General features: G+C 47.7%; 1 protein-coding gene across 4 annotated transcripts in view; it reads left to right on the plus strand.

Annotated features, from left to right (window-relative positions):
- Positions 1-24,668, plus strand: part of CTIF (cap binding complex dependent translation initiation factor) — a 147,112-nt gene that overhangs the window by 57,633 nt on the left and 64,811 nt on the right. For all 4 annotated transcript variants that reach the window (XM_030968553.1, XM_030968550.1, XM_030968551.1 and 1 more), the window contains one exon: positions 20,709-20,785. In XM_030968553.1, the coding sequence (XP_030824413.1) occupies positions 20,709-20,785 (77 nt within the window). The remainder of the gene's footprint in view (positions 1-20,708; positions 20,786-24,668) is intronic.

Consider the following 24,668-nt stretch of genomic DNA (forward strand, 5'->3'; position numbering starts at 1 on the left):
GGATTCATTAGAAAACTGAGAGGGTTTTTGCTGCACTCCCTTGAATTTGCTGAATATTTTCCTGCAACATGGAAGTAATGTGAGGAATGATTAAAATTTCAAAATGTTATTAAAAAAGTAGCTGAGAAAAAAAAAAAAATCCAGATTCCTAAAGATCCCAAGGAAAAACTCAATGTCGCCTTGGTCAAGCAGCTATTTCTCCTGGCTTGGCTATTTCCACATCCTAATCCCCTTCCCTGCTCTCTGTAAAAGAGATGAATTTTTAATAAAATGAAGGGAAGGAAGGAATTTTCTCTCAAAAAAAAGAGTAGGCATACCAGAGGACCAGAGAAGGGAGACGTGCATACATCCCCGTTGTCAGAGGGACCTGGAGAGCCTAGAAACACTTCGCTCTCTAAAAATCCTGCTAATGGGGGATGTCCTCGTCCCTGGTCCGACAAAATAGGAGTTTAATGTTTCCTGTCACATTTATAAATTTCTTCTTAACCAGAAGATGCTCCCCCACCCTTTTCTGCTGCCTTTCCTCTGATGTTGTGGGACTAGAAAGCAATACAATAAATGAGACCAGAAGTTCTTAAAATGCGAATTTCCTGCCCGGAGGCAGCAGGTAAGTGAATCCCATTCAGCTTGGAGAGATGTATATATAGCTATGGGTGTAAATATAGGTATTTAGTGGTAGGGTAAGTGTTTATTGCAATGCAGGGTGGTTTGGTCAAAGATTGTCATTTAAGTGGGAAATTTATTGCTGCACACGACGCCTGGATGTCTCTTCCACAGGGAAAATAAAGACTGTTTATGAAAGGATGAAATGATGTCCTCACTGTGGTAGCAGACCAGGCTCTGTAACCCAGAGGTCCTTTTAGTCCTACATTTGGATTGTCCCTCATTTTATTATTTTAGAAGTACTTTTGGTGGTTGGGTTTTTTACAAGATCATGAAATAGTTTGCATTGGAAGGGACCTTAAAGATTGTATTGTTCCAATTCCTCTGCCTTGGGCAGGGACAACTTCCACTAGACCAGTTTCCTCAGAGACCCATCCAGCTTGGCCTTGGGACACTTCCAGGGATACTCCATTAACTTCCCTGCTGGCTCTGGAAATGGCTCAAATGTACACATGCTGGCATGGTCAGTGAAAGAAAACTCTGTGGCCTCCTCAAAATGCCTTTGCTGGATGGTGGGCTTGATTGATTTCATTTGGGCTAACAGGAATAGCGAGTGGAATGTGGTCTCCCCACCTTTGGCCACACAACACCGCCCTTGTGTCCATGACTCCCAGGGCTATTCCTCTTTATCCTTCTGTTCCTCCTGTTGTGGAGAAACTCCTCATTGTTAGCTTGCTTTCTTTTTCATTCTTCTTTTTTTTATTATTATTTTTTAGTAATTCTTGTAATGTATGAGCAGCAAAACCACTGGAGAATGATAAAGCTTCATTTCTTCCTGCTTTTGTGACCCACTTCATTATTTCGTTTCTTATTGTATATTCTTCTGAGGTGCCCTGTCCAAACGGAAAGAAAATATGTGAGGTTATAGGAGCTGTTTGTTTCCTTTGGCTGGGAAAAATAAGACTCTTTGGCTGGACAAAATAAGCAGGTATCACAGAAGATATGGATTGCTTCTGCTGGTTAGGTCTGGGGAAGGGACTGCTGATATTTGCTCCATCGTGCATCTGTGAGCAACGACATTTCCTAAAGCTGGTGGACTGTGTGTGTGCCTTCAGCTGGCCAGCCTTCCTCTTGGTGCTCTGCACAAATAAAAATATATATTCCTTAAGTTCAGGTTGCTGCACATTTTCTAGATGAGAATGAGAATATTTGGGGTCAGTAATTACGTGTACATGGTTTGGAGGAGCAGCAGGAGAAATGAGGCACCTGTCTTCTTGTTCCATGATTGTTCCACAACAATAATCCAGACCAAAGGCAGTTTTTAAGATTCAAGTGTGAAACACAGATTTGTCCTTGTAATTCAAGGAAAAACATGAGTTCAGGATGATACCCAGGTTTCCAGCCTGATGGCACCATCCCACTGCTGCTGCTGGACACCCTGGGCACACCACAGAATGACAACATTGGCTGCTCTGCTCCAGCCATTAGGCCTGTGGTTAGTGAAAGTTTGGTTTTCCAAAGTTTTCTTCTTGTTTGGGTTGTTCCCATCCCTCTTGCCCATGGAGTTTGTTCAGCCCTGAATCCAGGATCTCCCAGCTGCTTGGCAGGAGGGTGTTGCAGGGGGGAGTCATTCTGTTCTCTCTCTGTAACAAGCAACAGGACAAGAGGAAATGGCCTCAAGTTGCAAGAAGGGAGGTTTAGTTGGATATTAGGGAAAAAATTCTTAATGGAAAGGGTTGTTAAACATGGAAATGCGTTCACCAGTGCAGTGGTAAGAGTCCCTGTCCCTGGAGGGATTTAAAAGCCATGTGGATATGGCATCTGGAGACAGGGGTTAGTGGTGGGCTGGACAGTGCTGGGGGAATGATTTGGCTTGATGATCTTAGAGAGGTCTTTACCAACCTAAATTGTTCTATAATTGTATGAGTCTGTCTCTGGTGTAGACAGGGCTGGGAGACAGGGATAAAAAGCTTCAGGAGTGCCTATGGTTGTAACAACGAACTCAGCCTGAAGGTTATGGAGAGCATGGGGACTAGGCAGGTGGCTGGGGATGGTGGCTCCTAGGTGCAACCAACATGCTAAAAGATCATCTCCTTGCATGCAGATCTTGATCTGGAAGCTCGGTGGTGTGATTTGATACCTGGATTGTTGTGATAAGGTTTCCAGTGGTGCTTTATTTTGCTGTCAGAGCAAAGCCAGCCCCATGTGCCTCAGTGCTTCGGGAGGCGGTGCAGTCCCTGCGCTCCCTGAGCCAGCAGTGTCCCGGCACAACAGGTCACCACCCCGATAAGCACCAAGACACAGAGTCAGGCTCACACTGAAATGGTGTTTCAGCCAGAAAGAGAAAAGGGGGTAAAAAAAGTACCCTGACCATCAGTATGTGAGTGGACACTTCGTGTCGTGCCATCACAATATCGGTTTTCTATTTTATTTTTTTTATGGTTGTCTTAACAATTAAAAGGCTACACTGCGCTTTGGTTTTTCCAGTCTGCTGCATCGTGTGACCCCGGTGACTCCGAGCTAAGCCTCGTTATATAATGGCGGGGTGTTTTTTTGGAAAACCTCCATTTAATCCTTTCAGAGCAGAATTTGCTGTTTTTGTTTTCTTTCATATCGTCGTCTTGTTTCCCCCCTCCGCCTACCCCTTCCCTGGCGGGCGCACGCTGGAGGCGTCAGTCTGGGAGCAGGGTCCTTTCTTCCCTTTTTTCTTTTTTTTCAAATCTGCAGAGAAAGGAAAAAAAAAAGGTTTATTTTCGTTTGCTTGGGTTACAGCGCCTTTCCCCACCGTCGGGGGGAAGGACTACGTGATGTGCAGCAGGTATTTTGTGAATGGAGCACAACCCTGTGACTCCCCGTCGCTTGACCGAAGGGGGAGGCAGGGGAAGGAGAAAGAAAAAAAAATAATAAAAACCACCACCCAGTGACTCCATCTGACTCGTTTTGGCTGGAAAACTTTTTCAGCGCCGTGGTTCTTAAGCCAGGAGGAAGCTTTCTTCTGGCCCAAGAACAATAAAGGGGTCAGCAGCCTGATCCTCCCTCCTACACCCTCTTCCTTCCATTGTGAGGGGTCTGTGCAAATATCCCAGGCTGTTTCTGCTGGGGCCTGAGGGACCTGAGCCACACATGTGACATTAAAGAGAGACTCCACGAACTCAGTAATCCTGCGAAAGGGGAAAAAAAAGAAGAAAGAGAAAACAAAATGAAATCTCAGAGGAGATCTATTTCTGGTGCAGTGTTACGCCTGGAGAAGTTACCAATGGGTGTTTCTCATGGTGGGGGGAAATCCATCCCCTTACCCTGCCTAGGTGCTCCTTCCATGCCACAGCAGCATCTTCCCCACTTGCTCAACATGTGGCCCAGTCCACATCCAGGGAGGGTGAGCCCTCATGTCCCACCAGTCCTGCACCTCCTCCATTTCTCGGCTTGTCCAAGAGGGGGAATTTCTGCTGTTCCTGTAGTGCAGGTGCAAGGCCTGTGTGCTACAGGTGTGCAGTCTCCAGCAAGGATGGGGTTGAAGGAGGCCCAGCTGTTTGACATGTTATGGTTGTTCCAGGGATTCACCACCACCTGGCAGCACTCAGTTTTTCAAGCCAGCACTTTCAATTACTTTCTCCTTAGATGTAAGTCACAAACCATGAAGGTCTGAGCCAGCAATCCTTAAGGGTAAAAGGTCTTCAGGAGGTGCTGTGGGGCCACACCAATGTGCCCATCAGTCCTGTCTGTCATGAAGGGACATCCTGCATCTCTCCGGGAAGGAGGTCGTACGCTGGTCAGAGGACTGCTAAGGTTTCTGTGATATTTCTCCTGAATCCAGAGCAGTCACAAAACTTGCTGCCCATGCTGGGTTCTGCCACCATGAATAGTGATTGTCTTTTCAGGTGATAATGCCAGACTAGATGGTATCTTCTCCCAAAGGAGAAGGTGGGACCTGTGGCTTTCTAAGAGAAGTCGAGTTCAACGCAGGAAACCACATCATACACTGAAAACCTGATGGATTTGCCAGAGGGAGAGCGTATCATGCTCATCAAGTTGTAGGAACCCGCCTTTTTTTTTTTTTTTTTTTTTTTTGACACAATTAACCATCTAGCAGCATGCTTGACCCGGCCTGGCCGCGTACCGGCGCTTGGCACCACGCGGCCACGTGGATGGATGGCGGTGGCGATCTCGCCGCAAGGCAGTTCCTGCCGTTTTTATCTCCTCACCGTGTCGATAACGCTGCGCTGGCCATGGCCAGGATTTCCTTGCACTACAGAGCTTTCCTGAGGATCAGCCCTGCGAGCGGCGGAGGAAGCAGCCACTGCGAGATTGCTCCTGGCCGCTGAGAACGCGGTGGCCGACTTCAAACGTACGTGCGACCTGACATGATCCGAGCAGCGCCGCCACGGCTCCTCCATCCCCTCGCGGGTGGAAACTCCTCTTCTCCTGCAAGTGCTGAAGCCAGACCAAACATGGTTATGAAAGCCTGTCAGAGGTGGGGGGGAGTTGTCCCATGTCTTGCCTGGAATTCTGAGGCAATGGCAAGAGCACTCACAGCCAGGGTGGAATTCAGGGCCTTGCCCCCACCCCTCTCGCAGTGCCGCAGTGTTGGGGCTACACATGCTACACACTTTCCTTTAGCTGAAAGGAAAACCATCTGTAGCTCCATTTTTAAGCGCTTAGGCAAACAGTTTTGTTATTTAAACTCTTGTATTTTTTCACAAATGCCCACGTTTGAAGGTAAAAGCAAGAAAGGTGCAGGTTCTTCTTTCAGCCTTTCCTCCTGAGAAAAGCTGAAGGAGCTCTCTGGTCTCTGCACACAGAGTCTAGCTCCAGGATTTCAGTGGTGTTTCCAAGTGATCATTACATTGGCTTTGTTGACCTTAGTGGGGGGCAGGTGAAGTGGGACAGAATTCCAAGAGACAGCTCCTTTGATTATATTCCCGAGAACCAATGCCCAGCTGCCCATGGCCAGCAAGGACGCAAAATTAAAGTAGCTCCAAGGGTTGCAAGTGTACCTGAGGCTGGAAACCTGCTGAGTTAGAGGTGGAGTTCTGGGCCTACTTGATCATCCTGACATTCCTGTCTGAAGGAGAAGAAAACTGCCTTACTTGGCTTCTACTTGCTGCATCTTTTCCTGGCATGATTTGCATACAAGGCAGAACATGAATTTATTCTCTAAGTCCTCAAATTCTGAGAGTTTTTGGTTCAGAAAGGGCTAGACTGTAGTGCAGCAACTGGTGGCTGTGCTCTTCTGGGAGATCTAAGGTAATATTTCTGACATAAGGTTGTATTAAAAGACAAGGTGTTTGGGCAGCGCAGAAGTCTTTCTGCATATGAAAATGAATGATTTAGTAGTCACCTAGAGTAATTTGCAGTTTGGATGGAGGAATCCAGCCATCTTTCACAGGCATCTTGCTTATACAAAGGCACTTGGTTATTTGCTGCCTTTGCTATGTTTAGCACGGGTAAATCAGAAGTTAAAGTCCTGGTGGGAAGGACTGACTGTTTAGGAGCAGAGAGTAATGCAGCAGAGCATGGTTAGAAATGAATTATAGGGGGACTGGTAAGGGATGAGAGTAGGACTTGGTGATGGTCCCTTAGTGCACTCTCAAGTCCAGGCAAGTTGGTGCTCCTTGATGAGAGCAGCCCTGTTTCTGAAGAAATCCACAGAAAATCTCCCATCTTCTCTGTCCAGGTTTCTAATCTTTTGTTTTTCTGTTCTGTCAAAGACTTGCCTGTGATGACTGTTTGGAGTGGGTGCCTGTGTGCCAAGAGGGCTTTCACCCTACCCACAGCCACCAAGGTCCTATGGGTAGATACAATCAAAACAAAGTTTAAAAGCTCATGTGAAAGGGTGTAGAATGGCAAACCATACCCCAATCCTGCAAGTGTCTTCCAGCCCTTCAGAAACTGTTTGGTATCTTGAATGGTTCCCCATTGGGTGCTGCATTTTGCTGGGATGGTTTCATGGATTTTGTGTTTCCACGTCTCTCTTCTTCCCCTATGTGGTCACCAAATGGCTTTTCAGATCTTAACGCGTGCAGAAAGACACGTCCAGGGGAAAGGTTCAGGGAGCATCCTGCCCTGGGAGGTGAGGGCTCAGGTAGCTGGGAGTTTCTGCTGGAGCTTTAAGGAGTCTCCCTGTGCTGGGAGCTGTGTACAGTAGGAACAGTCATCAGCCTCATCTTACGTGCGCCTCGTCTCACTGGTTAGGATCGCTTCCCCCCGTGGAAACCATCAAGAATTTCCGTTATTTCCTTTCCTGAGGCTTTGTTTGGGTGGGGATTTCTGGAAGGTATTTCACAGGCAGGTATAATTAAAGAAAGACATGCTTGCCTGGAGGCTTGACAAGGTTTCTTTAAAGCCAGGCCTTTAGCATAGTGGCAAAACAGAAACCGTTTGTTTCCCGGTCCAGTGGAGGGGAGGTCGAGGAAAAGGGGGAGCTAATCAGCTGGGAATCATCCCAGTTAAATGCTGCACACCAGGGTTAAGGCCCTTATCCAGCAAATCCTTGAAATATGTGCTTAATTTTAAGTCCCTCTGACTTCAATCTGTTTACTCTTGTGCTTAAGTTTAAGCATGTGCCTAAGTGCTCGGCTGGCTGCAGGCCAAGGCAAATAGCAGACTTAGGAGCAGAATCGCATAAAGTAAGTGCTTTGCTGGACTGAAGTTCCATGGGACAGCGGGTGCTGTGCAGGTCTGGGACGCTGGAAGGGGACAGTGCTGTGTATCCCAGCTCCATCAAGTGTTGGGCACCACAGACCTAAGGCTCTGCTCACCTTGCAGGGAGCATCCAAACAGTGCGGCCTCTAAACAGGTACCTGAATCTCAGCATTTGTTTCTCTGGTCTGAAGGCATCAGCCTCACCTGTAGCCTTCTGTATATCACAGGCCCAGTCTTGGGAAAGTGTGTAATTTATTTCCTCCCCGTTAAGAGAAAGGAGCATGTTAGTGGAGGAAAATATTCTTGATTTTATCATCAAAGAAGGAAGGAGAGCAGATTCTATGACCTGACTAATAAATCTTCATAGGAATTTGTGTGGCTGCATTAACACAACAAAAAAGACTCCTGTATTAGCAGAGGCTTTTATAATGGCTTTATCTTCTTCTTTCCTGTTCCAAGCTAATTCCTGAAAGCCTTCTTCTAATCCCCCGTTTTGCTCATCCAGCCTGGACTTCTTAGAATGGCAGCGGGGTTTTTTTCCTTCAGTTCTAATCTACAAATGACAGCACTTAAAGCTAATAACTGTAGCCGTGGCACGCACAAAAATGAAAAACTGCCATCAAGAAAACAAGACCTGTGTTTTTTGAAAACACCACTACCAGGGGTTAAGGGAAATCTGCAGCTGGAACAAATACAGCACTCATCTAACTTCCTCAATAACTCTGCCGGGGGAGCGGGCAGTTGCCAGACTGAGGAAGCGTGGTTAGCCATCGAGTCTTTGAATGCAGCTCCATTTCCCCCTCAAACCCATGGAATTTATATTAACCTCCAGCTTTTCTTAGCTGGTGGGAATTTTTTTTTTCCTTTTTAATTTGCTTGAGTAAGAGCCTCACTTTTGTTGCTTTGGTTCACAGGAGGAACAGAGGAGATGGTTCTGCTCTTCATACCGCGCTTTTGCTGGCAGAAGGCCAGGGATGTTAAATGAATAATTTCTGGCAGTGATAAGGAGAGAAAGGTTGAGGCTGCCAAGCACAGAGTCACAAATGTCTGATGACTTGGTTTTGGGAAGGGCAGGCTTGTGAGATCCTGGCTAACTGGGTTGTCTGCAATCCCAGCAGAGGTTTGGGCAGGAGGGAGGGCCCCATGTGCCTCTAGCATCTTGTTCGTGGATATAAATGAAGCAGGCAAAGAGCAGTACCACGGAATCATAGGGTGGCTTGGGTTGAAAGGGACTTCAGACACCATCTCGTTCCAACCTACTGCCATGGGCAGCGACATCTTCCACTAGCCCAGCATGCTCCAAGCCTGGTCCAACCTCACCTGGAACTTCCAGGGATCCAGGGGCAGCCACAGCTTCCCTAGGCAACCTGTGCCAGGGCCTAGAGAAGGAAGAAATCCTTCCTGATATCTTACCTAAACCCACCCTTCTTTAGCTATGTGTGAATGCTAGTCAGGATGTCTAAAACCACTTTCAGTGAGATACTTGTTTACCTAATTTAAGGCCATAGGAGATCTGCTCAGGTAGGCATGGAGTGTAGCTTGGGAGACCTCATTGTGCATCCTAGGGCTTCTGTAGGGTCCCTCTGGGATTTCAGAGCCACTTTGGAGGCAGAGCATCTGTAGGATGCTTGTGGCTCTGTTGCTGATGGAGGTAGGCAGGAGGCCTGGGCAGAGAACGGAGCTAGCAGAGACGTGGGGGATGTGCTGGTTCCCAACATTACCATCTCTCTGGCAGCAAGCAGTTTGGTGTCTCCTGCCAGCCTTGTAATCACTAAGTGCATCTGCAGTTTTCCTGTCGTGCCCTCTTCTGCTCACTGCCCATTCCAGTCTTGCTGGCCACTGTCTCAGACCCTTTCCAGCTTCTGGAGCTGAGCCCATCACAAGCCTGATTTTGCCAGCTACAAAGGCATCAAGGAGATTAGAAAGCAGCTGAAAAAACTGTAGTGAGGAGGGGCAACATGACCCAGGACATCCCAGTAAACAATGTCTTTGGTGCTGGTCACTTGACATATGAAAAGGAGTTGTGTGGTCTCTTGAGTTTTGGTGCTGATTCTTATGGAATCATAGAATGGTTTAGGTTGCAAAAAAGACCATTGAGTCCAACCATCCCCCCAGCCCTGCCAAGGGCACCGCTGACCCATGTCCCCCAGTGCCACATCCACACAGCTTTAAAACCCCTCCAAGGATGAGGGAACCACCACTGCCCTGGGCAACCCTCTTCCATGTTAGACAACCCTTTTGTCACAGACATTTCTTTTATGAAAAATCCTCTTTCAGGATTTTTCCTGCTGAAGCTGAGAAGTTCAGAACCAGACATAAACAACAGGTTATCTGCTGCTGTGGAATGCAACAGGTCAGTCTGGATTGACCCATCTTGAATGTTTAGAAATAATGGCCAATCCAGAACTGAGAGCTCTCTCGGACTGTGTCCGAGACAGCAGGGTTTGTTATAATTTTCTTTACCTTTCTATTCTTAGGTTAGGCAGCAGGTTCTGGAAACTCTCCTTTTCTTTTCTTTCAGTATAATTATAATAGATTTATATATCATAAAATAATAAATCAAGCCTTCTGATCATGGGGTCAGATCTACGTCTCTTCCTTCATCCCAAAAACCCTTGTGACCACCGTCACACTCTTTCCATGCAGAAATTTTCCCTAATATCCAACCTCAATCTAATGTTTTTTGTCCCCATTTGGATCTCGTGAAGCACCTGAAGGTGCATCCTTGTGATCAATATGAAGTTAATTGAAGAGGCTTCACCCTGCACCTGGTACTCATCACAAAAGCAACTGTAAGTTTTGCTTTCTCTGGCAGGAGAGCTGGTGTATGAATGATGCCGCAGTCTTTGGAGATGTCATGTTTGAGATTTGTACTTTGCAAGGCTTGGAGAACTGATATGGACATCCTGCTACTTGTCCTGTATCAATTTCGGATACAAAACAGTTTTTGAGGATTCTTTTCTTGGTGGAGATGCCAGATGTGTTTCCAGTGTCACATTTGGACACTGCAGCTGCAAACATTGCTTTCTTCCTCATCTCTGTTTTACTGTTCAAAGTAGGCTGTGTCTCACAGAGGTCTGCAGAAGGTCAGTGAAAAACCACCAGTGCAGTTAATAGGTGGTGTGATATTATTGGTACTCTGTGGCAAGTGCATCATGTTTTTTGAGCTTTTCCCTAATTAAAGCTCATTACAGCAGAAGGAATCCTAGATCTCAATGTATAACAGGAAAATCCTGGGAGGGATCAGATGGATGCTCAAGGAGCAGTTTCTTCTCCCCAGGTACAAATTGCCACTGAACTGGCAAGGAGCAAGCCAGTCCCTTGTGTTGCACAGCCCACACTCCCATGAAGGAGTGGGACTTTTCAAAGGAAAGAGTAGGGCTTTTATAGGATTAAATTGGCATGTGCACATTGGGATATTGCCCAAGCAAGGGTGACAGAGACATGGGATCCTCACGTGGTCTCTCTGGGCTGAACTAAGCGAAGCAGAAACTTCAGAGAGGAGAAGAGACTTCTCTTGGGGGCAGAGTCCTGAGGAAAGTACATTGGCTCTGTCTTCAGCCAACTGCAGACAGGAATACCTGTTGTGTGAGAATGTTTCCAGCACAACACAACAAGGGACTTGGCAAAGGAAAGGAGCATGCTTTAGCCATGAAGGTCTGTGAGAAGTGTCCACTGGTGGGCCAAGAGGGGCTGCCACTACCGTGACCATGTTAAAGATGATGCCAAAATTCTCTTTTGCTTTGATAGTGCAGCATATGGATCACAGGGATATGGATCATGTTTAAAAAAAAAAAAAAGCTTGTTGAATTATAAACTATTGCTTGCAATCTGATGGTATTGAAAAACTTCATGCACTTGGAAAGTGTCCAGTGGGAAATGCCAAGGACTGAGCACTGGGAAGGTTCTCCTATTGCCTCTGGATCTACCCCTGGTGAAAGAAAAAAGAAGCCACCTGTTGTGTATAAGGCTATGAAGTTGTCACTTTATAAATAAGGTGTTTCATAAGTGTTGCACTGTCCCAAATCCCAGGAGCTTGCAGGATCTTGAAGCTCCTTCAGGCTGAAGCCCTGGTCTGTCCAAAAGAAGATGAGCAGAGGCCTGGTTCTGGGGGATTGCACAGAGGACATGGAAAACACACCTTTTTTTTGAATAGTAATGAAATTTAAATACTCTTGGATGTGGCCCATATCACCTGGGAGCAAAACTGAGGTTCAAGCGTACCTGGCCAGAGGAGGCTGTACCAACACTGGGCATAGCACAAGAAGTTTTGACCTTAGAGGTTCCTAAAATCCCTGAGGCCCTATCAGGTGTGTTTATGGGTCACCTTAAGGATTTATCCCAGTTCTGTCTGTGGGTGTCCTCCTTGTGAGGATGGAACAGTGGGGAGGTGTTGAGGGACCTCCTGCCATCCCACCTCACTTCATCTCAGCTGGAGAGACATGGTCAAAAAGCATGCCAAGGTGCACACATGGGGGTGGTGGAAAAACCAGACGGGGGAACATGACAGATACAGAGGAAGTGTATATTTTAAAGAAAACTGAGGCCCCAGAGGCACTGAAATAGCTCAAACTATAAGTATCCCAATGCCAACCTCATAACAGTCTTAATGCCCAGGTAAAGCCATTCCTCCCCCATCCCCAAGCTGGTGCAAGCCAAGGAAAATGTAAGAAAAGCTTTTCAGGGTAGTGCAACCCTTTCTCAGGATGGGCTTGGGCTACCTGGACAGACTGCAAACCAAACAGCATGTGTGGTGCCTCCTGGTCACAAGTGATGTGGGCAGTATTTATTCCCAATATTAGCTGAAAAAGGCTCTTTTTTCCAGGGAAAAGCAAACCCAGGTCATCAGTACGATTTATTTTAGTGGTTCTTTAAATAATCTGCATTTAAAGACTCCAAGCAATGGTGTGGTTATAACTATACTTACTGGATAAATGTATTTATTTATGGATGGGATGCTTTACTGCTGACAGTACAGTTTGTTTTTAAGCCTGACCAGGGTAGAGGAAATACATACAAATAAACAATAAACCTAAACAACACTAAAATAACATCAGTTAAAACAATTAGAGTTACTTCCACTCGCAAAGTATTGTTCCCATTTTGCTTCAACATGGGAAAAAGCTCCATTTCCTAAGTCAGCTTGTAACTGATTTGGGATTTGCGGATTCTGGTAACAAAAGGGGATTTCTTTTGTCTGTTATTTATACTCTTCCTATGGCACCGTGTGTCCATGTCGGCATGTCTGGAGCACCCTGTCTCAGTGCAGCAGCGTCTCCAGCCTGTCCCATCTCCCTGCCTCAGCTGGGCCTGGTTGGGCTTCTCCTCCTGCTATGATCTGGTGTGTTTGCAGAGGCAGTTCCTCCTAGGAGACTTTGTCCTGGTTTTTAAAGTTTTATTATCTCTGAATTATGTATAATTCAGGAGCTCAGGGGCCAAGAGTTAAAAATAGACCCCGGAAAACGCGCTGTCAGTAATCAGCAGAAGGCGTCAAGGAAGGTTCAGGCCATGCCTTAATTGGGATGCTTTGCCTAATTATTCTAATGCTTTAATTGCATTTGCATCCTTCACCCCGCACAGGGAGTTCCATGCAGGGTTGTTCTGCCTTTCTCTGTGTGTTCTGTGCCATCCCACAGCTGGCTGCAGAGGGATGAGGGGGGACAGCTTGGCTGCCACCAAGTATTTTGTGCCACCAAGTATTTTGTGCCACCAGTTATTTTCAATGCTGCCTTGCCTCTAGCTGTGTGTCTGCTCTCTGTCAGGAGCCAGTAACAAACACCAAGGAGAGGTGATGGGAAAAGAAGTGTCTGAATGATACCTCTTTGGTCCAGGACTGCATGTGTAGAGTCTGTGGTTCATGAAAACACCCATTATTCTGTGAGAAGTGCACAGCAGAGCATTCACACTCAGCACGTGGGAATCCAGGAGTTTGTGTGCTTGGGCCAACAGGGAAGGGCAGAGCCCTGCAGGGAATACTGCAGGTGGTTTTAGTGGTAGCTAAGGAGTGATGTTTAGCTGTGACTGTCCTGATCACAGTCACAGCCATCCCCCCACCCTTTTTTTTTTTTTGGAAAGTCTCCTCCACTGTGCCCATCACTGAGGCATGTATACTGCAGCTACACATTCAGCCTCTGCTGGCAATTTGGCATTTATGATGTACGCCCCAAAGATGCAGTTATCCAATAAATCCTCCAAACTGGGACATCTTCCATGGAATTACTTAGAATCACAGAACCACAGAATGACCTGAGCTGGAGGGGACCCACAAGGGTCATTGCAGTCCAGCTCCTGGCCCTGCACAGGACATGTCTAAGAATCCCACCCTGTGCCTGACACTGTTATCCAAATGTTCCTGGAGTCTCTCTGGGGCACGTTGCACTATGCCATGATTCATCAGGCCAGCACATCCTACTGTTAAGGTCCTACAGAGCATCTCTTCTGCACAACAAAGCTTCATATATCAGTGGTGGCAAAACCCAGAGAGTTTTGCTCCTTTTCTGATTCCTAGATGGCTGGAAATTAATTTCTTTGTCAGTCCTGTAGCTTAATTTAACCCTGGCTCCAATCATTGAAGTTGAAGAAGGTGTCCACATGCAGAACCCCCATGTGCTGTGTTGTGGGTGAGGAAGGGTGGTAGAACCATAAGGAGCCATGCAAGGGTTTGCCTGCCTTTTATCTTGTGCAGGGAGTGTTTTGCAAAATTGTTACACTTTCTGTTCCTTAGATGTTGACCATCAACTGCTTGCTTATTCAGAAGCAACTCTTATTGTAAGCACCTTACAGGAAAATATGAATAGCTTGCAATTTAAAGGAACAGATTTATCACTTGCATTTTAACAGAGAGGAAATAATTTCTGTGTGGCTTCCTGGCAGTGTTTTTGGTGTCCTTCCATGGCCTCCAGACCAGGTCAAGGCTTTGGTTTGTGCCTCAGATCTCTCCTTCTAAGATGTAAAAAAAAATCCCCTTGTGGGTGACAGACCAGAGCCATGGGAATTCCTGGAAGAGAAAGAGGAAAGTAGCCTCTGAGGAGAGAGCTCTGCTGGAAATACCCACAGGACTTAGAGATACTCATGTATCACTGAATCATGGAATCACAGAAGGACTTGGGTTGGAAGAGACCATAAAGCTCACCTCGTTCCAACCCTTGCCGTGGGCTGGGACACCTTCCATTGGAATCACCTCCAGCAGAAATGCCAGCCTTGGGTGGATAGAGGTGATAGGGATGCTGCCAGTGGCACTTTTGCCATGTTTTTCACATGCAACGGGCTGGCTGGGATGGTTTTACTGAGTATATTTGCACATTCAGACCCATAGGCACCGTGATTGTGGGACTGGCACGATAGAAGTTAAATATGTCTGCAGATCTGTGCTGTCCTGGCATTCCCTGCCTGGACAATCCATCCTGGTTGCAGGATGTTGCAATTCACTGGGTGGGTTTCTGCTGGAATCACAATGTATTTATCTTTTTACATTCCCTCCAGCCTCAGAATTTCTGTTGTTCCCTTTGCATGGGCAGATGGGGCATCCTCAGTGATTCCAGCCCCACCTCACCCTTTCCACTCCCCCAGAAAATAAATCCCACCCTGAACTTTGTGTGCAATAAAACTGAGTGAAACTCCCAGCTCCTACCTCAGGCCTAATAACCTGTTTGTTCAGTTCAGGCCTTCTGCAACCATTTGTTTAAGATAAGCAAGGGCGGATGTTTCTTGAGGGCACAAAAGGCTCTTGAGATAAAGCACCAGCGGGACTGATCCTGCACTGTGGCTGGATCATTTCCTCCTCTCATCACCTGAGTGTTGTTTTTTTCCATCAGTCCAGTGCTTTTCTCAGCCTTCTGTACACTCTCAGGGTTTCAGTGTTGCTGTTTCCTATTCAGGTGTCTTCACCTGCTTGACGATCACAGGCTAGGGTTGTTTCTGCTGCATGGGGAATGTCTGTGAAAGAGGTGGAATAAGTTGTTATGAGTGAAGGCAATTGCTTTGTGGGTTGAGGTTTCACATCTGAAAGTCAGGCTGTAAAACCACAAGGAGTAAGCAATGAACCCAAACCCCTAGAAGCCCCTGTAGTCTTTGTGAAACACCCACGAGTTCAGCCACCTCAGGCAACAAACAGCTGCGCTTGGGAATGCAGCAGTGGAGGAGAGGAGGAGGAGGGAGGGTGCAGGTTGGTCCCAGATAGGGCTATCTCTTCTGTAAGCCTTTTGATTTCAGATGCCAGAGGAGTTGCTGTGATTTGCTGCCTCAGGGTGGTCACAGAAGAATCAGTGGCAGGAAAAAGCTCCCCCTAATTCCTGCAATCAAATTGTGACTTGGGAGTATTCATGGAAATGAGACTGGACCTGCCCCAGCCTGAACCCCCCTGCCCTGGGCTGAGCCCCAGCGTGGGCAGCAGGGCAGGGGGATCCTGCCCCTGTGCCCCTGGGCTCAGGTGAGAGCCCACCTGCAGAGCTGCCCCAGCCCTGGCTCCAGCAGCACGAGGAGCTGGAGCTGCTGCAGCCAGTGCAGAGGAGGCCACGGAGATGCTGCCAGGGCTGGAGCCCCTCTGCTCTGGAGCCAGCCTGGCACAGCTGGGGCTGCTCAGCTGCACAAGAGAAGGCTCCAGGGACACCTCAGAGCCCCTGCCAGGGCCTCCAGGGGCTCCAGGAGAGCTGCACAGCCACTGGGGACAAGGCATGCAGGGACAGCAGCCAGGCAATGGCTTCCCAGGGCCAGAGGGCAGGGACAGATTTTGGGATCTTGGGAATTAGGAATTGCTGGCTGCGAGGGTGGGCAGGCCCTGGCCCAGGGTGCCCATAGAAGAAGAACTGCCCATAGAAGTTGTGGCTGCCCCATTCCTCGCAGAGGGGTGGAACTAGATGGTCTTTAAGGTGCCTTTCAACTCACATCATTCTAAGATTCTACTTATTTGCCATCCCCCACAGAAAAGGCAAAGCTGGTGCCCTCCTCCAGCTTCTTGAGATGATCCTGCTGCAAAGGAGGCATAAGGAAAATCATAGGAAAGTCATTTTTGTAGGAGGGTAGCACTAAACCCAACACTTTCCCTGCTCTGTTCCTGCCCCTCTTCCTCGTGTCCTTCCCAAGCCAGTATCCCACATGCTGCTGGGCTGGAGTGTGGGATGGAGTGGGATCAGCACAGGGATGTTGCTGGGGTGGGGCAGGTATCAGTGGGGAAGGAAGTGGAGGCTCTTGGGTTGCTGTAGAATGCCAGTGAGGTCTTGAAAGCGTTTTATTTGTTCTTTCATTGAGCTTTGATGTAAATGTGCCTGGGGAGCAGCTTTTGGTATTCCCACAGGCAGGTGGATGGGGATGAAGGTTGGACAGACACCCTCCTAAAGGAAGGTAAAGCACAAAAAGAGAGCACATGGCCTTCAAACCTGCTGCCTGTGTCCTCTGTTTGCAGCAATTCCAGTAGATGATAGATTTCCCTAGCTGGCCATACCACAGTCAGCTGAGCTTGCTGGACATCACCTTCTCCAAGAGTTGTTTTCCTCAAAAAATCTGAAAACATGTATGCACATCACACACAACACAGCTGATCTCTTGGGGACTGGCTCAGAGGGCAGACCATTCCTGAACAGCCCTTCTTTTCCAGAGCTTTTGGCCCTTCTTGTTGGAGCATGTATGTTTATGATTTAAATTGGAGCATATGTGCATTAGAAGTCCCACGGGCGTCTCAGGTTCTGCTCCAAGCTTCCCACCATGCAAACCACAGAGTGTTTAGCTCCAAAACTGAAAATTAGCAATTCTTTCAGTTACCATGGGCTGCTTGTGCTTTGCTTTTCCCACACCCGTTGCTTTCAGAACCAGCAGCACTGAAATGCTGGCTTGTTACCTTCTCCAGCCAGCTGTGAATAAATATCAAGATAAAACCCGTGTAGAAAAGAGACCAAATGTGATTTTGCTGCCCACTGAGAAGTTGCAAACCTGCCTGTGAAAACCATGGGCATCTGAGCATGATGGTGTTTCTGGCCAAAGCAGGAGAAAACCCCATTCCTCTTGTAGACCCACTGCAGAGCAGAGCGTGGTCTTCTGCCTTGAGAGACATTTTCCTTTGGCTCTGTTCAGGGATTTTGACTTCAGGAGGAGTGTGTCTGCTGAAAGATGGAAGAGCTGCGTTTCAGGTTCACATTGTCCTCAGTGAGCTGGCTCTGCTCAAGGCACTTCCATGGCTGTGCTGCATGACCCATGGTGGGCAGCAGCCTCGAGACAAGGGCTGTGTTATCAAAGCTCTCACCGTGCCCTTGGGATTCTATCCCCACCCACCCATCACCTTTGGTCTTCTCCAGCCACTCCGCCCTACTTGCAATTTGCTGATATTTCCTTTTGCATCAGCTCGCTGCACAAAAAAAAAAAAAGAAAAAAAAAAAAGAGTCAACTTTTCTCCCTTCCAAATTTAGCTTTGTTTAGGCACCAAAATAGACAAGAGTAGGGATCAGTGACTGTTTTTTTCCAAAACATTGTCTCACGACGAGGACTGGGGAAGGGAACTGCTCAGCTGGAGAAAGGAGATGTTTGATTTTCGTAAATGGGGACACGAAGTTCTCCTTTATTCAAGCACAGTCAGTCTCCAGGAGTGCTCCTTGGATGAGGAACTTATTCCCATGTAATTAATTCATCTCTCATCCCGTTGACGTCAGCTGCTGGTGGGTAGAGGTCCGTGGAATCACAGGGCTTCTTTGCAAGGATGACATGCAGGAATGCACCACTGTATGTGTGGTTTCTAGTTGGAAAGAGCAGAAAGGCACCTCCTAAGGCTTTAATTAGGTCTTCACTAGAGGAAATTGGTCCTTGTGTGGAGTGGAGATAGTTTCATTTTTCTGAGGTAATTGTATTTGCACATGTGTCTGCAATGCAGCTTAAATTCTTAAAAACACCCTGAGCGTTAGCCTGCTGTGGTAGTACAGCATTTAGGAACAGCCTCACTAATTATTGTGCTATTTTTAGCCTCATTTCCTAAACTAGCTGTGCTGGTGGGGTTGGACTGTGTGTGTCTCCTTCTTCCCCTCCTTTCCTCATTCAGTTTGGTATCTGTTGGCCAATTTCAAGTAATTTTTTCAAAGGAACAGAAATCTCAGAGATATCAAGCTCCTCCTATGCCTTCAGTGAAAATAAGTGATTGGGAAAGTGAGTGATGAGGAACACTGAAACCACAGCCCTCAGCAGTGAAGCAGTTTCAGAATGAGCACCCTGGTCTGGTGGAAGGTCCCTGCCAGTGGCAGGTGGGTTGGAGCTGGATGAACTTTAAGGTTCTTTCCAACCTGAGCTGTTGTGGGATTCTGTGATTCTAAGCTACTACAGAATCATGGAATTCTAGGATATTCTGAGTTAGAAGCCACTCACCAGGATCACCCAGCCCAGTTCCTGCCCTGCACAGACCTCCAACAATCCCACCCTGTGCATCCCTGGCAGTGCTGTCCAAAGGCTCCTGGAGCTCTGGCAGCCTCGGGGCTGTGCCCATCCCTGGGGAGCCTGGGCAGTGCCAGCACCCTCTGAGGGAGAACCTTTCCCTGATATCCAAACTAAACCCCCCTGGCAGAGCTCCAGCTGTTTCCTGGGTCCTGTCCCTGTCACAGGGAGCAGAGATCAGAGCTGTGCCTCGGGAGGAGCTGCAGACCCCAGTGAGGTCTGGCCTCAGTCTCCTCTTGAGGCTGAACAAGCACAGTGCCCTCAGACACTTTTTTATGTGGCCCCTCCAAGACCCCTCACCATCATTGTAGCTCTCCTTTGGACCTTTCCTAATAGCTTTATATTTTGGCTCAGTGAGTTCCTTATGGCTTGAAGCCTGGAGGAGAGAATGGGAAGGCTCCAGCTGCCGTGGGAGCTGTGGGGTTGCTGCAGCAGCAGCTCCTCCAGGCTTTTTGCAGTGCTCAGGATGGATGGTCACAATAAACCCTGTCTGTCCTCAGCTTGGTGGTGCCTTCTCTGGCCTAAATTCATCATCCCCAGGAACCTTTCTCCTCCATTACATCTTACCCTGGAGAAACTCAAAATACTATTATCTCAGTAACTGCTACTGAAATCAACTGCCATTTCCAAAGGTTCATTGCACAAAGAGAGAGGGACTGTTTTCTGTAGTCAGTGTGTTATGTTGTCATGCCAATGTCACAAAGCTGCTGCTGGATGAGGCACATCCCCACCCAGCCCTTGCCCTTGCCCAGGCTGCTCCCTCCTGGCCCCTTGCACGTGGTGATTCCCAGCAGTGGCTGGAGCTCCAGTCCGAGATAGATGGTGATGGAAATAAAAGGAGCAACTTTTACAGGGCTTTTATTGCCAGCTGGGGAAGGACAATACTGCATAAATAAAATTCATTATAGTTATGACAGCTCTGTGGTCCCTGGAAAATAAATAATACTTTGTACTTACGTAGGGCCTTTCATCCAGGAACTTCAGAGCTCTGTGTGAGCATTAACAAAGCCTCATCATGCCCATAGTAGGATAGTAAATAGAGCAGCCCCCTTATCAGATGAACAGACCACGTCAGAGTCGGCACCTTCAGTGGAAAGAGGGCACTGGAAAGGCAGCAGCTGGAGTAACACAAAGCTCTGCCACTGCCTTGTCTTGGAATCATAGAATCCTAGATTGGTTTGGGTTGGAAGGGGCTTTAAGGTCATCTCATTCCAACCCCCCTGGCATGGGCAGGGACATCTTCTGGTAGCCCAGGTGGCTCCAAGCCCTGTCCATCCTGTCTTTGGACACTTCCAGGGATCCAGGGGCAGCCACAGCTGCTCTGGGCACCCTGGGCCAGGGCCTCAGCACCCTCACAGTAAAGACTTCCCCTAATTACTAGTAAAAAATTTCTGCCTTTAATGTCATCTAAATCTGCCCTCCTTCATCTTGGGCTTGGGTTCATGATCATCCTTGTCACCTCAGTTGTTTCATGCAAGATGTCCTTGCTGCAGGGGTGGCATAGACTGACTCATTCATGGTGGGCAGGCTCAGTGAGGTGCTTCTGACTTGGCTGTTCCCTTCCTACTGGGGTGAGGGCACAGCCCAGCAGACCTACCAGCTGTGGCTCCTACTGGATTCCCCAGGTATCCTCAGAATGATGCTGAGCATCTTCCTTTACAGACATTTTTTCAGCTGGGTTTTGGATAAATACACAAAGGAAGCAGCCCAGGGAAATTGGATGGTTTAGTGTGTCATGTGTGAAGTGGGTGAATTCTTTGTCCATCGTGTGTATGGGATTTATGCAGATGTGATCCAGTCATTTGCCCTGTGTGGTTTCTTCTATACAGAAATTGCAGATAACTTCATTCCCTGCTCCTTGCCACAGCCCTGAGAGGTGCAACACATCTGTGGATTTTCAGACCTGCTTTTGTGGGGTCTGGGATGTTGTAAGGATGTTTGGGGGAGCTGTTTCTTTTACCAGGCTCACATGCTGGGTATCCAGCTCTGTCTCACTCTCACCCCTTCCATGCTGGTGCCTCCTGGAGCTGATGGCTGCTTTTCCCTCTGTTTTACAGGGTTACCATCCGTTGCCTCATGAGGCTGAAATCGCACACACCAAAAAACTGTTCAGAAGGAGGAGAAACGACCGGAGGTAGGTGAAACCTCTTCAGTGTTTGGGGTTTTTTTTAAATCTTTTCTTTGTTGCATATCTTCCTCAACCACCTAGTGGTGAGTCTTTGGACAATGCTGCTGTTCAGCAGTGTTAATGCATAAACTCTTATTTCAGCACTAACATCCTGAAAATATTTTGGGATGTGTCCTGCATTGATCCAGGAGTGCCTTAAGCACCTTCTCTTCCCCTTGAATTTATTCCTGCATAGCCAGATCCCCCCACTTGTACTCAAAGAGACAGCTGGCAATCTGTTTTCTGTAAAAGCTCGAGTCCTTGGGATTTGCTTCCTCTTTTTCTATTAAAAGTGAAAATTTGCTGAGTTTCAGGGCTGCCTGGAAAATGGGTATGGTTTGGTTCAGAGGGGGTCACAGCCAGCCTCAGGTGTCCGTGGGAGGGAGGGGATGTGCTTTGCAGGCAGCCAAATTCCTGTGGCATTGGTGATTTCAATCCATTGAGTTAATTTAATCGAGTCAATTGGATATTTAATTGTGTAAAATGCATATTCAATTATATGAGGGAATCTAAAGTCCTTGGTGGGAATCGTGACTATGGTTAAATGTGAAAAGAAGTGAGGAATAAGGGAGTTAGTTGTACATGCAGCTTTATTTCTGCTGACTTGTTCTGCTCCAGCTGAGACAACACACCCAGGGCAATAAAGCAGTTCTAAAACCACGACTTTTTCTCCTGTTCAGTCAAAAATGATTGAACAGGAGAAAAAGTATCCAGTGCTTTCCCCTGGAATAAACTGTAGTCTGTGCCTGAGTTGTCACAGACGGCATTTTTGGTGAAGTCCTGCAGACACCTTAGAGTGTGTCCTCAAATCTTGCCATCACTTCTTGTCTCATGAGCAGCTAGGATGTAGTTAACTCTGCATGGTTTGATTTTCCTAAACTTCACTGAGGGACCAAAAAAAGGAGCTAAAAACAGTTTTCTCAGGCAACCTAGAAACATTCTTCTGTGGGCAGGGTGGTTTGTCAGCAGCAAACTCTGTTTCCTCTCCTTTTGGGGACTCCCTCCTTTTTAGCTGTACACAATTCAAAAAGCCAGTCTAGTCTTGTTATTTGAGGTGGTGGGAAAAGGTCATATTTCAGCTGGGTTGCAGCCCTGTGATCTTCAAAACATGGTTATAACCAAGTCTGCTGTGTTGCAAGACTGAGCTAGGTGGGCTTAACTGGAGCATTGGGCTGAGCTCCTCTGATGAACCGCAGTGGAGTTTAGGGAGTTCTTTTCCCATCTCTGGCTTTCTTCTGACATACAAAGAGTGCTTGATGCTTTGGGAGAGGAGACCCTCAGGGCCAAGAGGTCTTCTGCCTGAAGCCCCATGCCGAAGGCTGTGATGAACCATGGAGCTGTGTGTTGGTTCTTCCCTCTCATCCAAAAATCTTGCCAGTTGGAAGGATGGGAGGGAACAGACAGATGTGCATTTCTGTTCCTTTTTTCTGTCTGGTCCCTTCAGATAAACCATCAGCAGACAGAAGCATTCAGTCCTCCAGGGCATCCCTGCCTCCTGCACAGATGGCAAGGAGAGATAGCAAAAGAAACTGCCTTGGGCTGGGCTTGGAAGATCATGGGGTCAGATACAGCCCTGGCCAATAGCACTGGGATAATATCCTAGGGGAAGAGAAAAAAGCTTTAAAATCCAATTGATCCAGCATCATTCCAGAGAAGACATGGGGTCATTTCAGCCCTAAGCAGTCACAAATGAAATAAAGTGGAAAGAGCAGAGGGTATGCACTTCAGCCCAGGTCCTCCACAGTGCTATCAAACCTTAGCCAGAAAACCACATTTATTTCAATTTCAAAAAGCTGAGCAGCCTGAGTACAAGGAGCTTGAGTGAAAAAGCAGTTTTTAAGTAATTATTTAAAAGGAAAAGGCATGGTTCCCATCCCCTTCCTTCACCTCTCCCTCCCCATGCCATTTGTTTTGCTGCTGGAGGTTTTCAGCATCTCTTGTCTCTGTTGTGCATTTGGGACTAGGAGGGGAGGTTTAGTCCTTTTAGTGTCACTTGAGTTGCTCCAAGAGAGCACTTGCTCCTTAAAATTGATTTCTAGCAGTGAGTTAGCTCTCAGAATGTTTATTTTATGCGGAAAGCATGACAGAAGTAGGGGAAGAAAAGGGCAGGAATAGGGGGGGAAAGGGAATAGGAAAAAAACAGATTTTATCAGAACACAGACTACAAAGCTGTTTACACTTTATTGCAGTGCTATTACCTTAATGTCCCAGGCATCACTCTGGGGCAGAAAAGCTCCACTCCAGAGCTGGTGGAGACACACAGGTGATATAAAAATTCCTCAGGGTGAGGTTTTATGTTAGGCAAAACAGTCAGGAATAGTGGGATTTTTGTTTAAAACCTCATCTGGATATGGAGAGAGACAAAATTGCAAGAGTGTGGATGGGACATCAGAGGCAGTGAGGCTTAGAAGAAGCCTAGCAGGGCCATTTGGTGATGTGTGGGGTGGGAAGGGCTGGGAAGCAGCTCTGGATGCCTGGACCCAGGGGAGGAAGGTCTGGTTTCCTAGAAAGGAATTGGTAGCAGCCAAAGATGAAAGTAGGGCTGGCATGCAGTGGATTTGCAAGACAAGAGGTTGTCCTGCTAGGTTGGTTAGAGGCAGGTGTGGCCCCAGAGTCCTGGGCACACTGGGTCTGGTTTTCATGGGGCAGCTTTTCCTCTTCTCCTGGAGCTGGGGGGTGCTGAGGCAGCACCCTGGGCCCCACAGTGATGCCTGTATGGGGTGCAGGGGTTCTTCCTGCCCAGCACTTGCCTCATCCAAGGCTGACAAATCCCTGGTGACCATGCTGGGCATCCTCCTGCCAGGTGCAGGAGTCACCCTCACAAATGGCCATCCAGCTTGGGTCAACCCCCAGTCTGATCTCTGCTCAATGCACAGGTTCAGCTGGCCTTGCCTGGTCGTAGGTGACCTTTGGGTTGGTTGGACCTTTATATAACACAGCTATTACAGAAAAAGCCAATAAAGCAGAATGGTACCCAGAAATCTGTCCTTTTTGTCCCAGCTGATCTTGCAAATGGCACTGCTTCCCTCCCAGAGTGTGTGTGGGCTTCTCTGGCCTCCCTGGCAGTGACATTCAGATGGGGACAGTGTTGGGCTAGTGAAGCACCTTTTGTTTCACATGCAGAACAAGGCTGATGTCCGGCCCTGCTATAAATAGTGCCTGTCCCTGCTTCCTTCCCGTCACCTTTCCTTGGGAAATGCTGTCCCTGTGTTGTGGAGGAGCACGGCTCACCTCCCCTGAGGTCTCTGCCACACACCTTTGGCTCCCTTCAGGAGAAGCTACCCCAAGGGAGTGACCCACAGCTCTCTCCTTGCATATGTGCTATGTTTTTATGTTCCCCAGCCGTTCTTTACCATTTCTGTGGGTGCCTTATTCTTCAGGGTGTTCAAGGCCAGGTTGGATGGGGCTCTGAGTAACCTGGCCTAGTGGAAGATGTCCCTGCTTCTGGAGCTGAATGGTCTTCAAGGTCCCTTCCAAGCCAGATCATTTTGGAATCCTATGATTTTCCATGGATGCATGCTTCATTTGTTGCATAAGATAGGCGTGAAGAGTGAATTAGATGTCATTAAAAAATTGGGCACATTTTCCATCACAGCAGTCAACATCAGAGCCACATCTGCTGGAGGGTTTGATTGCACTCAGTGCTGTAAAAGCCTAGAGGAGGTGGTGGGGCCCTTCCTGCAAAGAGCTTATGATGAGAGCTGTAGAGGTATCACTCCCCACCTCTCCTGGCAGAAATCCTGCAGGCAGGGTCCTCTCTGTTGGCTTAGAGCCAGGAGGTGTGACTGCCACCTCCTGATGTGGGTGGTGGAGGGCATCACTGCTTGCTGGGATCTTAGTTTGACCTTCC

Source organism: Camarhynchus parvulus, chromosome Z, assembly GCF_901933205.1.
Source record: "Camarhynchus parvulus chromosome Z, STF_HiC, whole genome shotgun sequence".
Taxonomy (NCBI): Eukaryota; Metazoa; Chordata; class Aves; order Passeriformes; family Thraupidae; genus Camarhynchus; species Camarhynchus parvulus.